Here is a 17,849-nt window from a genome sequence, read left to right as displayed (position 1 = left end):
CTAAAAAATAAAAGATGCTCATTATTCATATGAACATGAAAGCAATGAATTAAAGGAATTATACAACCATTGCTCGTTCTGTAATATATGATAAATATATTTTTACTAATATGAATAAAGAACGTAAAATAGTATTTTTATGATTTTACACTATTTTAAACTGTTAGCATTAAATAAATATTTCAACTATTTTATTATATTTCATTTGTTTATCTGGTTCTGAAATGAATTAAATTTTATTTGCTTTCAATGACTTTTTGGTTCAGTTGTTCTCGTAATTGGATATTGGATTACATATTTAAAAACTTAAACTCACTTATCCCAAATCTTTTGTATGTGGAATTTGCTGTTTTCCAATTAAAAAATAATGTACATTTTTAGAGTAAAGATTGTAAAAAAAATATATGTATATTATATTATACGAGTTTGTCATAATCAGTCGAATTTCGTTGGTATATATTTTTAGCACAAAGGGTACGAGAACGACAATAATTCACGAGAAATACAAATTTAAATGAATGAGGGTAGGAAGTAAAAGTTAAGGATGAGTATTTGTTGAGTTTAAAAAAAAGTTAAATGGCTTAAAAATAAAAAAAGACAAAAGAATGCCTCCATACATTTAAAACATTACGATTAGGTACATTTAATCAGCATTACACTTTAAACATTTGCATCGTGTAAGCAAAACTAATCTGACATCCACGAGGTAAAAAAAACTAGGTAGGACTCCGTAAAAAAATAACACGTAGGTATATGAAAGTATTAATTAGCCTTTATGTACACGTAATGGCAATACAAGCTATGACGTATGACGTTAGTGACAACATGTCAAAAATGGCTGACTCTTGCCCAACGAAGGGCGAAATTGAATCAATATTTACTAGATTACGAGCAGTTCCTGCGAATAAAGTAAGCTAAATACAACCTAATTTTGCAAATTGATTGTTTCTTATTATGGTTTTAAAATAAAATTATTACATTTGTACTTCTAAATTTGTATATTAACGTGTGTGATGACGGAGTTCTCGAATGTACATATCTGGAGTAATCATTGTATTTTTTATACAGGCATGCTTCGACTGCGGCGCGAAAAACCCAACATGGTCGTCTGTGACTTATGGGGTTTTCATATGCATAGATTGTTCAGCAGTACATCGAAGTCTTGGCGTTCATTTGACATTCGTCCGATCCACTCAACTTGACACAAATTGGACATGGTGTCAAATCAGGAACATGCAACTCGGTGGGAATGCAAATGCCGTAAGTCTCCTCCGACTGATCAACGATTTCGCTGATTTATCTTGTCAACAACTGTTTGTTTAAAACATATCGCCAAATTTCAAGGATAACGACAATTAACGACTGGCACAGTTTGGCATTGTGATAATTCTACATCAGATAAGCGAGTGCTGTTTCTTAATAAAACGGCAATAAAAGAATAATGATGAAAAATTGCTTACTTTTTAAATGTTTAGTTATAAGCAGTCATAAATTCATTCGGAAATATGTTGAATATGTTTTTCACGCTGTGTTTGGTCAAGAGGTTACGTGAGTTAAATATAACTCCAATTATGGATTGGACTTTACATTCTGTGAATTGGATACGCTTCACCTTTGCCATGTAATGTGAATGTATGCACTTTCTGTGTGGCACCCCGGACAGATTATCATTACATTTTTATTGCTTTGTATTTCATCAAAACACATTCATTAACAAAAAAATTAAATATAACCTTCTTGTTTGTATGCGTTATGTTTATAGTTGTGGCCCAAATCATGTTTTTTTTCATCTAATTTGGCAGTCAATGTGTTAAGAATAAGTTTTGTTAATTTTTATTAGGAATCACAAGTGGCCTTTTTTTGACAGGCAGTGATAGATCATCATCAAACACCGTACGATATTGAAGGCATTGAAACATATGTCGCAATAGATTTTAAGAAACAGTGGTATTTAATTTAAGATGGATGGATATTTCCGCAAAATGACTGCCGAATAAATTGATGGAACTTATTCTTTCAGTCAGTAAATTTATGACGGAGTAATATTTTGTGACATGTCATGCTTTTTATATACTGGAAGCCATATATTGTTGTTGTGTTCAAAATGTCATTGAATGAGATTTTTTTATAAATTGTGTCTGATTACCCCTAGATCATATTAAAATGAATTCAGTAATAAGTAAAAAAAAAAATAACTAAACAAATAACGTTTCATATAAAATTCACAAAATAAAAATTAAATATTGTTTCAAGCGTAACCTGCATTTATGAAACAATAGTTCTAGCATTCAAATGTAAAATTTATAAATTTTTGATATTTTTAACACGGTGAAAGCCATCGATGGGGGGAAAATAAAAATGCGTGTTCCAGTGTAGTCAGTACACAAAAAAAATTAGAAATTTTTAAGATTGGAAAAACAAGAACATTCATAGCTAATCCCCTTAATTAATTATAATTGAAGTAAATAATTACAATTATTGAGATTTATTTGCTGAAAAAAAAAAAATCTGGCAACGCTCACGGAACGGGCATAGACCCACTCTCGTTGCAAGCCCGAGAGCTACTGCCGCTTGCCGCTAGTATTGGTAGTGGCTGCACTCCTCGCATTTCCACCGTGAAGTATGCAAGAGTAAGATGCGAATATAATGTCACGCTTCCCGCACACTCCACGTATCGTCGAGATCCAAGGTCGAGGCGCTGTTTATACATGAATTTGTTTCCGATGTTCACAATACACCTCCAATGTACCCGATAAATACAGATTATTTTTTATATTATTTTTAAATCAATGCGCAAATATAATATTGAAGAAATATCTAAAATCTTAACCTTGTATTTATAATATTTATAGAGGAAAGGGAGGGTTAACCAAACACAATTTGTTGTCCTAAAAAATTGCAGATACGCAAGATGATACATGTTCGCTAATATCGTGGATACACGGCTTGAGAAAGTTATCTTTAACTAGTTGTAATTTGCAGGCTCAGTTCTTCCGTCAACACAATTTGGTGACAGATGACGCCCGCCAGAAGTACAGCTCGAGAGTTGCCCAACTCTATAAGGACAAACTGTCTTCCTTGTCTAGTAATGCTATGAAGTTGCATGGCACTCAGGTTGGTACTACTACTTCATTACAATCGATCTGTCAGAATTATTTGATTGGCTTTTATAATCGTCAATCTAACTATTTTTTATGTACAAGCTGTATAATTCCCAAGCAAATAAATTAAAATAAGATATATGGTGATTTTATAACAAAGATATATTGTGGGTTATAAAATAGAAAATCACAAATATTTGTTACAAAAAATATTATCACTAAAATAAGTTGTTGTCTTCGTGTTTTAGGTTTTCATTGACACCCACCAGGATCACCACATTGCCAAGGAAGAGAAAAAAGAGGTAGATTTCTTCGAAGAGCACACTAATCAGCAAGATTTATTTGTGCCTTTTGAAACTAACCAATCACTCGTAAGGAATACTAATAACATCGACAGTCCCCAACAGGTAAGTACCCCTGGGTTTTTGTGCTACATTCATTTTATAAAACCACAGATAAAATAAAGATGCTGCCTACTGATTCTTCTTTTTAAAATGGCAGTGTCGAGTTATTTTTTATTTACACTTTTTACATTTGAATTTAAAATGATAGAATTCCTGTTAGTGGCATTAGTTTTATTAGTAATGTTAGTTTGTTTAGTGAGTTATTTTACATTTATCATACACCTTTACAAATTTATGCAATTAATTTTGAGAAATTATAATATATATAAGTTTGTAAGGAGAGGTTAATAAGGTCGAGATGTTAGTGGGAAATGGAATGTTTAATGCTGGAGAGGTCTGAAAGGAAGGGTAGCCGTCATTTAACGGGCACCCAAAGAAAATGTGATGTAGATCCTCGTCTTCAAGACGACATTCACACAAGGCAGTATCCCGGACATGTATTCTAAACAAGTGAGAACTGCACCTGCAGTGGCTTGTCCGCATTCTGCATATGGATGTTGTCTGGAACTTGTTTGTTACTGCCTCCTTATCTGCAGGACTAAAATTATAAATGGTATTACTGTAGAAGAAATGAATCCAAATTTGAAACTACAGCAGAAGTGTACCAAATTCAATGGTAATAGACAATATTCTCTTTTGTAATCATCTACCTGACAGTGCATTGTCTGTGGGCCACAGACTTTCATTATGTCCCTCAAGTAAACGAAGGTTAAATTATTTCAATTAGTGACTTGGGTCGACAGCTTCTACCAGACTACTTAGTTTTTGTAGATTCCATTTTAATTTCACAAATAATCCATTCTAGACCACGGTGGCAAGTTTTTTGCTTACTGCTAATAAAATTAAAATCTAATGTGCATTTAATTAAAATTTTGTTTTGAATTGGGTTACTCAATTTAATGTTTGGTTGGTTTGAAGACATCACCTTTTGTCAATATGCCTACCAATATACTAGATGATTTTTTTGTTACTTTTGTAACATATATGTTCTTAAACACAATACTGAACTTAATTTTTAGTTTTTAGAGCATTTTTTGAGTCAGCCAACTACACATTACCTCATTCTGTAGTCATCATACTTTGTGCAAATGTATGTGGATTTATTGTTTTTGTGTGGATTTCTTTTTGCCCATGTTTTGTATTTTCTAATAATCCAATATTGTACTTGTACATATACAGTATTTTTTTTAACATTTATCAACTTTATATAAGTTTTTATTAATTCCTTATATTCATCTATAGATTATAGTATTCGTTTAAAAAAAAATAATTAAAAAAATCGATATAAACATCATGCGAATTGAAGAATTTAATTCAATAAATCAAAAAGTTTACTTTCGTCAGCCTTATTCCATATATATAAAAAGTTAAAAAAATATTTTGATTAAATTAAAATGTTTGTAAAATAAGACCTATACTTTATTTTTGGTACTTTTTTCCAACCGGTTTCAAAAATTTGTCAAAATCGGTTGGAATAAATTGCCAAAAATAAAAGTGGATAAAAAAAAGTTTGAGTTTTATTTATAATGTTTATAAAATGTGTCACAAAGTATCATGAAAAAAACATTAAAGAAATTAAATTTTGTTTCGATTTCCTATATCAAGTTCCTACATAACATTTATTATTCATGGAATTTGTAAATGTTGTAATGTAACGTAATATTTTTATTGGGTATCTTCATTTCAATAATTCATAATCGCTTCTTGGGAAATAGTTAAAATTTAATTACCCTTTTGCAGTATTATGATTATTATTCCATTTTCTTATCACTATCTGTAGCTATTAAATAATGTTTTAGTATGTTAATTTTTTTTTTTACTATATATGTAGTTTATTTGATAACAAAGTTTTACTGCATTGTCAATAAATGTCTAACTTTATACCATTGCCATTTATGTAACATTTTGCTTTGTATTTTTGTAGAATTTGGCATCAGTTTCAAAACCTATCGTTGATAGCAACACTCAAAATGGCGCATTGAACCTCGGTCCAAAAGTTGATCAGCTTACCGACTCCACACTGGTTCGTGATGAAAATAGAAAGCCATCTATTGGAGTGAGGAGAGTGCAGCCTAAGAAAACTGGGGTAGGTTGATAAATATTATTACTTTATTCTAATTTCTGTTCTGAGGTATGTTGCCATTCTTTTATGTAACATTTTCTTACTCTCTGGTAAGTTTCAGAACGAATATTTAAATTTATAGAAAAAACTTTTTAAAATTATTAACCATGTGACACTTTTGAATTGTAATAGGTTTAGATGTAATAAAATATATATTCTGGGTAATCCCGTGTTATCTTTGCTCATTGTAATGGTCATAGCATCAAGTTAACATGGAATTACCCAGAAAATATCTTATTAACAATAAATAAAAATATTGTATCAACAATAAAATGTAAATATAAGAAAATATGTTTTAGTTTATTTTTAAAAATGAATGAAACTTAATACAAAATACTGATCAAATAATGAACTTTTTGAATTTGATTTATCCATTTTATATTAAGTGCAATATGTGAAATAAACTACTGCTAATTGAGATTATACTTGATTCCAAATAAGGAATGAATTTGGTTATGTATGAGTGATCCTATATAAATATATAATATTTATTCCATCGGTGTTTTTAAAACACTATTGTTGCTGCCTTTATACAAATTGACAAATATACACAAGTACGTCGAATCGGTCACTACATTGGATCGATGCCTTTCGACTTGGATATGTATAATGTAGTGTTCTGTGCACCATCGGCTGCAGATGAGGGACAAAAGCAGCTAAGACTGTTTCATTGTTAAATCTTCCAATTCAGATTCTTGATTTAGTTTTTTACTTTTTAGCTCGGGGCCAAGAAAGGCGGTTTCGGCGCCACAAAGGTGAAAGCAAATTTTGACGAAATAGAGCAGGCCGCCTTGGCCGACAAGCTCCGAGTGGAGAGTGCGGAAAAGAATCACACCGTGTCCAAAGTGGATGAGGAAGCCGCGGTCGCGTCCATGCGGCTGGCCTATCACCAGCTCACCACGGCCGATCAGAAGAAGGGCAAGGAGCTGGAGAGGCTCGGCATGGCTATTACTTCATCCAAAAACACCAAAAGCGCCGGGATTTCACATTCCGCGCTGGGAGACATGCAGGTTATCCACCAGGACTCTTCCGAAGCGCCAAAGCCGAAGAGTAGCTTCGATGACTATGATGAGTTTTCCAATTTTTCCTCAGGATTCACGATGTACAGGTAATATATTTTAAAAATTTCTTTATAATAAGCGATATATATTTAAAATATAAAAGACGCATTGAAATATGAAAGACGTTTTAGTCACCCCGTGAAAAATAGTTTAAATTTTAAGTATTAAAAAAAGTCAGTATTATGATATCAAGGTATATTTTAATAATATTTAATATTAGTTATACTTGGTTAATACAGTGGAACCTCGCATAACAAGTAATTCGCATAACGAGTGTCAAAAAAAGTTAATAAGTTGCTCCCTTAACAAGTGAAATTTTGCATAACGAGTTATAGAGAAAGGGCAATAAACAAGAAAGTCCCTTTTTCGCAACATTAACTTGTGAGCCGGGACTTTTGGGTCAGTCAAAACAAAAAATATTTCGTTTAACGAGTAAGATTCTGTAATGAATAATGATTGTTATGAGGAGTTCCACTGTGTATTCTTTCCGAATTATTTAATTTATTTTTTGGCCAGCGAGTGCCAAGACTTCTTTATTCCTGTTACTATATGTTAAGAAATTCCCTTTATATATTGCTCACTCCTTTCAACAACGTCATATATATAAAACTTGATTTTTCAGGAGAACGTTTTTAAAGTTTAAAAATATAATACAATCTATTAAAAATAAATACTAAGCCACTTATTGAACTTTTTACTATGCAACAGATCTTCTTGATTGTAAAACTTGAAGGTTTTTTCTCCATTTGAAAAATATTTAGTAAATTAAAAAAAAAATTAAACAAAACCCTTTCTTCAAAATGCAAAAACAACACTTTCTGCCCTGTAGCGGGTAAATATTAAGTTAAAAATATGCCTCTTTTGCTGGGATGTAGTACATTTTCTGGGCATTCCAAAAACATGCACAACTGAAAATTGACAACTTTTGATTTATGACATTTTATTTTTTTTATCAATCAATCGAAAAAGATTCAATGTCATCAATATATTTTCTTTTTCAGTGAACCATCAAATAAAGGCTTAGATTCGCTGTATTTCGAAGGCGGCAGCAGCTCCAGAGAAAGAGGAAATAACGTCACCAGCAGTTCCACTGGTAACTGGGAGATCATAGAGACGGAGTCCTCGCAGCCCGTCAGAGGGATGTTTGACAGCGAGGTTCCAACTCCCAAACCGTCTAAAGGATACGGTGAGTTGACACCATCTTATACTGACCTGTCAAATAGCAATGTTTTGCAAACGATCCAGTTATGAGTATTTTTATGATTTGAATTTCACCTTTTGTTTTTTGACATCTCATCAAAGATGAAGAAGAATACGGAAGTCTGGGCATTTACGGGGCTGACGACTGTCATAGGCTGGTTTAAGTGATCACTTTACACACGTGTAACATTCACCAATTTTACCCATTATTGACAACCACACTACTCAAATTCTTGGAAGTTCTATATATATGAACCAATTCAGAAACATTGTTATTGAATCATTAGAACTTCACTAGAGACATCTATTGGTGAGATGAAAAGAAGCTTTTTATTGAGCAGAAACTCTTATATCAGTATGTGAGGTCCGAATCCTGGATTATAATCACATACATGAGAAACGCCAGAAAATATCATTTTCATTTTTATTATTTTAGCTTATAATTTGACCAGATAATTTATTTACAACATTTTGAGTGAGTCCAAATACTTGTTCACAAATCTGGAAATCCAGATTTCACGTGTTTTATAACAAATTATTAAAAATACAAATGTAATATATTATGCATACATTTTATATCGTGTGATTTAGAATCTAAAAATTCAAATGCTTCTTACTTAACACATTGTTGTCTAGCGGTTTTTTCACCAACCCCGACCCTAATTATACTCAGACAGTCTGCCGCCCGACTCTTAGTATACTAATTACAAGTAACCGCAAACCCAATTCTGATCTGTACAATGTTTTTTGGTGTCTCTCGCGCTTTGCCAAAAGAAAGCAAATAGAATGGTTATAAGCATCACTTGCTCTCTACCAATGTAATATGTAAAAGACGCTTTTAATAATTTCACGCAAACAATGTACATATTAACATAATGTACACACAAAAAACAAAAAAATGTGTTTATACCAATTCCTTTATTTTTGCCTTTGGTCCATATTTTTGTTTACCCTCCTATCTCAGCTGGCAACAAACTAAAAATGTTCTGAACTATGTATAGAAGTATTCTACTTCCATATTTATTATTCACTCGTGGGGCCAATTAACCCTTCGTTGTGGGTGAAGAGGGTATCATAGTTATGTGCTAGAGCACGGGTGGCCAACCCGCGACGCCCTTACGTGCGGCCCGTGACCAGGTATGAAGAATATATTTTTAAACCAGTGATATTTGTGATACACGGTTTGATGCATCAACAAAATTTATGCCCTCAAGTATTCTATGAGCCAAGTCATGCATGTTGTTATATAATCAGTGAAAAATATCCGTTCGCACGCTCTTCAGCATTGCCAATTTAACGCAATCTCAAAAAATCTCAAAAACCATTTAAAGTGTGCAACTTCAACTATTGAAATAGATTTAGAAAAATTAAGTAAGCGAAGAAAAACTCAAATCTCAAACTGAGTGGTCATTTATAAATTGGTTTTTATTTAAATAAAAATGTTATTATTGTTTGATATGTGTCCTAATTAATAATATTGATTGTTAAAAATTTTCAAAATGTTTTTTGCTACATATACCAATACATTCATTGTTGGATGTTTTCTACTCACTTCTGTTCGTAGTAATGTTTTCTTTCTTCGCAATCACCCTTATTGTACTTTCTGATTACCTCCGCATTCAAATTATACATAATATGTATGTACTTACAAAAAATCAATATGTATGAAATTCGTTGTTATAAAAAAAAATCCAATGTCTGTATGCGGCCCTTGAGAAAATTTTAAGTCATCGATGCGGCCCGAGATGCTATTTGGGTTGGCCAGGCTTGTGCTAGAGGATACTTTTTGTAATGATTTTATCAATATAACACTTCTGCAGGTGCGAGCTCTACCAACTCATCGTACGGCAGTGGCAACCGGTCCTCCAGATTGTCCGGATCCAACGACACCTCGACTGACGAGACAGCCGTGAAGAAGTTCGGGGGCGCCAAGGCCATCAGCTCCGACCAGTTCTTCGGGGATGACTCCTCTAATAAGTTCGAAAGAGACGCTAATCTCAACAGGTGAGAACCGCAAAGCCTAGAAATGAAATACAAATATAAAATAAGTTAAAATATTTCCAACACTTTGAGTGTGTCCAAATACTTTTTCACAAAATCTGGATTATCTCCAATTACAGGAGATAATCCTGACTTTGTGAGCAAGTATTTGGACACACTCAAAATGTTGTAAATAAATTATCTGGTCAAATTATAAGCTTAAATAATAAAAATGAAAACGGTATTTTCTGGCGTTTCTCATGTGTGTGATTATAATCCAGGATTCGGACCTCACATACTAATATAAGAGTTTCTGCTTAGTAAAAAGTTTCTTTACATCTCACCAATAGATGTCTCTAGTGAAGTTCTAGTGATTCAAGAATAAGGTTTCTAAATTGGTTCATATATATATATATATATATATATATATATATATATATATATATATATATATATATATATATATATATATATATATATATATATATATATACATATATATATATATATATACATATACATATATAGAACTTTTAAGAATTTGAGTAGTGTGGTTGTCAATAACAGGTAGAATTGGTGAATTTTACACGTGTGTAAAGTGATCACTTAAACCAGTCTATGACGACCGCGTCAGCCCTGTAAATGCCCAGACTTCCATATTCTTCTTCATCTTTGATGAGATGTCAAAAAATAATATAAGTTTAAATAAATCATATCATCTTATCAATCAGGCTTCTTGTTGGCTCCCTAATGCGAACTGGTATCTCAAGTTCCTTCCCTATGCTTTCATTCCTACCTACAAACAAACCTATAATGCCGAGACTTGGCAGTTGGCAATTCCAATTAAATAATAAAATATATAAATATTTACTATAAACTATTGTCCGCCTCCGTAGTGTAATGGTCAGCACGCTCGGCTACCGTTCTGGAGGTCCCGGGCTCGATTCCCAAGGGGGGTAAAATAAATATAAGTGATTTTTTCACTGTAATATTTATTCAATATTACCATGGACTGGTACATGAAGCGGAGGGCTGATCACCTTTCCTTCATGTGTAAACGATCAAGATAACAATACGTTAATATGACACAGTGCCCTATGCGCCATTGGGGTGCGGATAAGGGTTTTATTTATTTTTTATTATATATTTATAATAAACTCTACACTTTTCTTACATATATTTTTTTTCTCTTCAGATTCCAAGGCAGCAGAAGCATATCCTCCTCAGATTATTTTGGCACTAACGACAGACAGCAAAGTAAGTTTAAAAATAATAATATCCATATTTGAAGCACCAACTCTTTTATTTATTATTTTTTTACTTATTAAAAATAATTATTAAATAACTTTGTTTCAAAATCACCTAAATAGGGAAAACATTATGTACTTTTTTTATCAGTACCAGCAAAAAACATTTAAAATGATATTTGAAATAAAGACCTTTTTCATGATGTATCGACGCATTTTGATTGTTATTTTCAATTAGTGTAAAGTACAAGTTAATATAAACATGAAAACTCACGGATGTATTCAAATAATTCAGATCAAAGCATGGCAAAATAGGTGTTTGAAACAAACATTTGATAAAATAAGGAATAACTAGAATTTATAAATATTTTAATTAAATTAAACACTTGAATAATAAAATTGAAGATGAAAACAATTGTCGTTTTCGAAACTAGTCGTAAATAAAAATAAAACTCAATTCAGTGGATTATTCAAGTGTTTAATTTAAGTAAAATAATCATGTCATTCCACAAAGTTAATGCCGAATCAATAAATAATAGAATATATAAAAGCACATTTTTTCCAGTAAAGTTAGCTGCGATTTGACAATGATCATGTGTTAAAATAAATTTTGAGTTGAATTAGGCATTTAAAATTATTGCAACAGTATGACAATTGCACCATGCTTAATCAGGTTATTTTTTTCAAATCAAAGGCTAATTGTTTTTTATTTGGTGCAGGAAACAACCCCAGTGCCAGCAGACAGTTTGTTCCACCAGACCTGGAAGACGTGAAGGAAAGTGTCCGACAGGGAGTCACTAAAGTGGCGGGAAAGCTTTCCTCTCTGACCAACGGCGTTCTATCCTCCATCCAGGACAGATACGGATACTGATGGATGTTCTACAAACCCAAACGATGCTAGCCGCGAGTCACTGCTTCCATATATAAATATTACACAGTGATACATAGATGATATTAGTGACCATTGGTATTGTAATAGAGTTAACAATATACTTCTTTAAAAAAACATCATACACATAAAATCATACGCATTTCATCAACAAAATCAGATCATGTATTTTTTAGCAACATTCATCATCCTATGTAAATTAAGGGGGACTGTGGTTATTCCGTAGATCAGTGTTTCCCAATTACTGATACACGTACACCCGGGAGTATGTGCGGCAATCTCTTGACTAAGATAATTTAATCAGTAAAAAATAATCACGCAAACAACATTTGCTGAAATATTTCTTTAATTTAAATTTTACCTAGTATATACCTCTATTTCTTTAAATCTATTGTGATATATGTTTTAAAAAATTTAGCATTATTTTCATATACCGTGTGCGGTGTTTGAAAATTATGATCAAAACCGGTACCAATAGATTTAAAAAAATATATTGGTACATATTTATGAATTAAAATTTAAATAAAAAAATTCATATATAAAATCACAAATCAATGAATGATGATATATTTTTATTTGATCAGGTTAATGCACCGAGCACTGTGGTTCCTGCAATAAGGGGTACGCAAGTTTGAGGTCTTTGAAGTGTTACGCAGGAAAAACTAATTGGGAAGCACTGGCAAAGATAATCTTTAAAAAAAAATTATTCATGATTTGAGTTACAGAAATTGCCAGATTTATTCTGCTGCTAACCAAAAGGATTTTAAAAAACAACTTTATTACGGTTCGATATGCCTTGAATAGTAGATATAATTATTTATAGAAATACCCAACACTATATTTTCTTTGCTTTACAACTTTACAACTTCAAAAAGTTGAAGCTTATATCTTGTACATTATCTTTGACGAATACTATCAAATCTGCAGAAAAATATTTTTTAGGAAAGTATTTAACATAAAATATACGTAACTGTTTATTTATGGACAAGAATAAATTTTTAAACAAATATCTACATCTTTTAAATTCCGCACATTGACTTTTGAAATGTTACACCAATGCAGATTTTATTTTGTTGGGTTAGGAGTTAAATTTTTTGTTAGATTAATTTCTTCTTCCTTCAACAGTTCATAGAAATATTAGTGCTCTACCTCTCCTCCAGAAAGTTTGTTTGAACTAATTTATCTGTGGAGAGAGTTTTATTTACGCATTTTAAAATTCAAATCATTATGATAATTGCCGTAAAACTCTTTTTAAAAAAAGTTTTATAAATTTTTATTAAATGAGGAGTCATAAATTTAAGTTTGGACAAACCGTTTTTTGTATAAATAACTAATAATTTATATTTGAAGCACTAACTTTGTGATTTTCCATTTTATAATTAAAAAGTAACTTTGTTTTAAAATCACTATAAAATTTTTATTATAACTTAATTATAATGTCTACTGGTTTCGAAGCTAACCGCTTCTTTATCAAGTCTGATTAATACCTAATTAATCAGTCTTGGTAAAGAAGCGGTTAGCTTCGAAACTGGTAGACATTATAATTAAGTTATAATAAAATATTTGTAGTGATATAACAAAGTTGCATTTTAGTTATTAATAACTTATTTTTGGGTTTTCTGCAGATCTGTTTTAATTAATTAAAAATATGTCTTAAAAAAAAATTTATCTGCATTTATAATAAATAAATATAAACTTGCCTTTATTCTTGCTGAATCATAGTATTTATAATATTTTACATATCAATTTTTTAAATGTAAAAAATCAATTCCTTAAAAATCAACATTTCTTTTTAGAATCACAATATTGTTTTTGAGTTGGTAATTTGTAGCGTTTTCACCATAAATGATGTCATCTTTATCATATAAACACCATACGTATTTCATTGCAAAGGCATTTAAAAATAATGCGTCGTTATTTTACTGGAAAACCATTTTATTTAAATAATCAATTTTCAAATCTTTATATTACTAAAATTTGCTAACATGTTTTTGAGTTATTGGGCTATTGCAGACAGTGGAGTAAATATTATATATATATTTAGAAAAAAATGGTTTTGGTCAGTATAGAACGAAACGTTGTTTAAAAATTTATTTTATTATTAATTTTCAATTCAAAATACATATTCCATTATTATCTCAAGAGTAAATTAATAAAAAGTATATTTAAAAACAAACTAAAAAAGGTTATCATTATTTACTAAATTTTTGTATATATTATATAATAAAATGGCGGTGAAGGGCAGAGCATCTTTGGGAATTATCACAATTTCATTAGAATTATTGATTCATTTCTTTTATATGGTATTTTGTTAGTGCTATATATTCATTTTGTATAACAATTGGTAACAAATTTGTAGTTTTGCTATATACAGTAATAAAATGTCCTTGTTAAAAGAAGTATCTCTTTAACCTGTTAACCGGGGAGTTCACTTTTTAATTACGTAACATACAACGGGCGTCAACTCTTTCACTGGGACGTGTCAGTACATCACGCCCGGTCGACATAATTTCATATATTTTATTTATGCTTAAAATAAATGAATAGACAATGAAATGTTTTTTTTTGTTAATTTATATTTAAATCAAAAAGGTAAATACTAAATTGCAAACAAATAGAAAAGAATTATTCTTCTTCTAACCCTTATCCGCACCCAATGGTGCATAGGGCACTGCATCATATAGAAGCAGTGTTATCTTGATCGTTCTATAAACGTAGGAAGGGTGATCAGCCTTCCGCTTCACCAGTCCAGGGTCATATTAATTAAATATTAGACTGAAAAATCTAATATTTATTTTGACCCTCTTGGGAATCGAACCCGGGACCTCCAGCATGGTACCCTGGCGCCTAACCACTACACTATGGAGGTGGACAAGAAAAGAATACCAACAAAAAAATGGAAACATTGAATTTTGATGGACTAAAAAAAAATGTATTCTGGAATAAAAAGGTTGGAAAATATACTGCGAAAATAGGTAGGTAAGGGTAAGTACGTAACTGTCACTGGTCACTCGGAACACGTCCACCACTCACAACATAGAAATGATACTGATTCCCTCCGTGTCTTAATTTTTTTTCTTTAAGGATAACCCGCAAAACCTCTATTAGAGGCTTGTCTGCAGGTAGGATAGTAAGGATAGGGAAGGTAAATATGAAAAAATACATCACAAATACCCAGACGTATTGAAAATAAACCTTTCTTGAATTTATTTTGCACTTAGCGGGAATCGAACCCGCGACGCCAGTTTCGTAGTCGAGTGTCTAACCAACTACGCCACAGCGCCTGTCGAGACATGTATGGATGACTAAATTACCTTTGTTGTTGGAAAATATAGCTCCCGCCCATTGCAGGGCGCGAATTATATTTTAGGGACGTATTCATATGTCCTACCCGTACCCGATATTGTTTTCGTTTGACTTATTTATACATTCCACTCGGTTAACAGGTTAATCAGCGACAAAAATCATTGATTTTTTTTTGTTATAGATTCACCCTCAAATATCCTATTTTTTGTATGCAGATAAAACTGCAGTATCTTCATTCTAACCTTGAAGTTCTATTTGTAAAAGTAATTCAATAAACCTTTTTAAAACAATGTTTTCTTTTCTTTCTTTTTTTATACAAAACTAGCTGTACCCGGCCAAGTATTGCTATGGTTCAGTCTGGTTAAATGGAAATAAATAAAATAAAAATAAAATACATTAATATGTGTGATTTACAATGCTTGTAAAGCAATGAAAATGTTAAGAATCTACAAAACAACAATGCTATTGAAAAACACTGAAAACTGTGACAGCAGCTACCAAGAAGCATGCTATCTGCTATGAGCTTTGTTTGGTATTACGTGTGTTGCTATTACTTTCAACAAACGGTGCTGCCATACTGGTATAAAAACTGTTTTTTAAGAAAGCATTTTTTTATTCGTTTGTTAAAAACACTTTCGTATTTGAATGCAACGTTGTGTCAAAATTTCGAAGCAATCTATGATAATATTTGTGATAATAATACATGACACAAAGAAGATAAATTTACGTTATTAAATATTACGGATTGTATTTAACGTAACTGTTGTGTCCGCTCCCCAATGCAGTGATTAGCGCATTTGTCTACCATGCTGGATAGTGCAGTGTCCTATGCACCATTTGGTATGGATGAAGGGCAGAAAAAGTGAGGTATTAATATTAATATTTTAAAAAATGTCACCTTATATGCAAAATAAATGACATTATGACTCTTTTTGTTATTGGCACAATTCAGTCGTTTGCAGTCACCTAAAAATTTTTTTGGTCCACCATAAGTAGATACACCATCAATTTCTTCTAACCCCTTATCCGCACCCAATGTGCATAGGGGACTGCATCATAATGACACAGTGTTGATTACTTACAAGAAGGCAATGTAATTATCCTGCGCTTCAGGGACCAGTCCAGGATAATATAATATTAAATCAATATTAGAGTGAATTACTAATATTTATTTTCACCCTCCCTGGGAACTGAATCCGTGACCTCCAGCACAGAAGCTAAACACGCTAACCATTACACCACGGAGGCAGACAATTTATTTCTTTTACTACACCATCAACTACACATTTTTAAATTTTCAAACACATATGTTGTCATATGTGTCCGCCTCCGTAGTGTAATGGTCAGCACGCTCGGCTACCGTTCTGGAGGTCCCGGGTTCGATTCCCAAGGGGGGTAAAATAAATATAAGTGATTTTTTCACTGTAATATTTATTCAATATTACCATGGACTGGTACCTGAAGCGGAGGGCTGATCACCTTTCCTTCATGTGTAAACGATCAAGATAACACTGCGTTAATATGACACAGTGCCCTATGCACCATTGGGGTGCGGATAAGGGTTTTATTATTATTATTATGTTGTCATATTAAAATAAGAATTTCAATGTGTAGATACTGCATTTTTATCTGTACAAATAGTAGAAAATATGATGCAAAAAAATTTATAAATATTTTTTTATAGATGTCACTTTTCTTCTTATAAGGACTGTATACATGTATTTGTGTATGTACACATAAATACATATTGTTCTGAATTTATTTTTCATTATTTCTATTATTCCGTAAATTTAAATAGGATGTATATAAATTAATTAAAAATTAAGTGCAGAGTGTAAATGTCTTTCTTTATATTCTTATAAACTTTTGTTATATTATTCCAGTATCTGATTTCTTAAAAACTAATTGTAATTAAGGTTCTTCTCAATAAATTTATTGTATACGTTAATGCAGTGGTTCTAAACCTTTTTGAAGTCAGGGAGCACTTTTGATTATAAGGAAAATTCGCGGTCCACCAAAACTAAAGATCCAAAAAAACATACAAAGATAACTTTTATTAAAAGTAAAACCGATCATTTTATTACAGACAAGTTAAAAACTACACTAGTTAAAATATATATATATATAAACATAAATACTCGAATGAAACTTTTTGCTGCAAAAATTATTTAATTTGACACCTGAGCTTGTTAGCTTTTATGAAGTTTAGCAATATTAGGTCTAATATTTGATGTAGCTACTCTCATTTCTTCATCCAAATTGCTAAGCCAAGGTTCACAAATCCTTTCAATGAACCTACCGTTGAACCTACACATAACTCCTATGATAATTTCAATTTTTCAAGTGTGATGATATAGAATCAAAAAAGTGAGTGCACACAACTTCACTTTGCAAGGGTGCTGCCATCCAGCCATTATATTTGCAACTGAAATTGCACAGTAAATGAGCCAATATTAATAACACATTGTGTACGGTGTGCACATATTTGTGCGTTTCAGAAACCTTGTGTGGTGGCGGGGTGCACATTTTTGTGCATTTC

At 31.6% G+C, this 17,849-nt stretch overlaps 1 protein-coding gene across 1 annotated transcript; it reads left to right on the top strand.

Moving 5' to 3' along the window:
• The first annotated feature begins 810 nt into the window (after positions 1 to 810).
• ArfGAP3 (ADP-ribosylation factor GTPase activating protein 3) lies at positions 811 to 13,198 on the top strand. The gene is made up of 10 exons (XM_088272270.1): positions 811 to 909; positions 1,069 to 1,260; positions 2,983 to 3,114; positions 3,350 to 3,508; positions 5,430 to 5,591; positions 6,347 to 6,735; positions 7,690 to 7,874; positions 9,709 to 9,892; positions 11,064 to 11,125; positions 11,835 to 13,198. Exons 1-10 carry the CDS (start codon positions 826 to 828, stop codon positions 11,984 to 11,986), a joined length of 1,701 nt encoding a protein of 566 aa, XP_088128396.1. The 5' UTR covers positions 811 to 825; the 3' UTR covers positions 11,987 to 13,198.
• The last annotated feature ends 4,651 nt before the right edge of the window (positions 13,199 to 17,849 follow it).

The sequence above is a fragment of the Brachycentrus maculatus genome, unplaced genomic scaffold (genome assembly GCF_059751285.1).
Source record: "Brachycentrus maculatus isolate JH-2025_06_01 unplaced genomic scaffold, ASM5975128v1 h1tg000491l, whole genome shotgun sequence".
Classification (NCBI taxonomy): Eukaryota; Metazoa; Arthropoda; class Insecta; order Trichoptera; family Brachycentridae; genus Brachycentrus; species Brachycentrus maculatus.
This window is presented reverse-complemented; position numbering and strand designations above follow the sequence as displayed.

Bases quoted from the DNA above. Each gene is read 5' to 3' on its own strand.
- ArfGAP3 (XM_088272270.1), top strand. From the start codon at position 826: ATGTCAAAAATGGCTGACTCTTGCCCAACGAAGGGCGAAATTGAATCA. The intron at 6,736-7,689 runs GTAATATATTTT...TTTCTTTTTCAG, and splicing joins TCAGGATTCACGATGTACAG to TGAACCATCAAATAAAGGCT. The intron at 11,126-11,834 runs GTAAGTTTAAAA...TATTTGGTGCAG, and splicing joins CACTAACGACAGACAGCAAA to GAAACAACCCCAGTGCCAGC.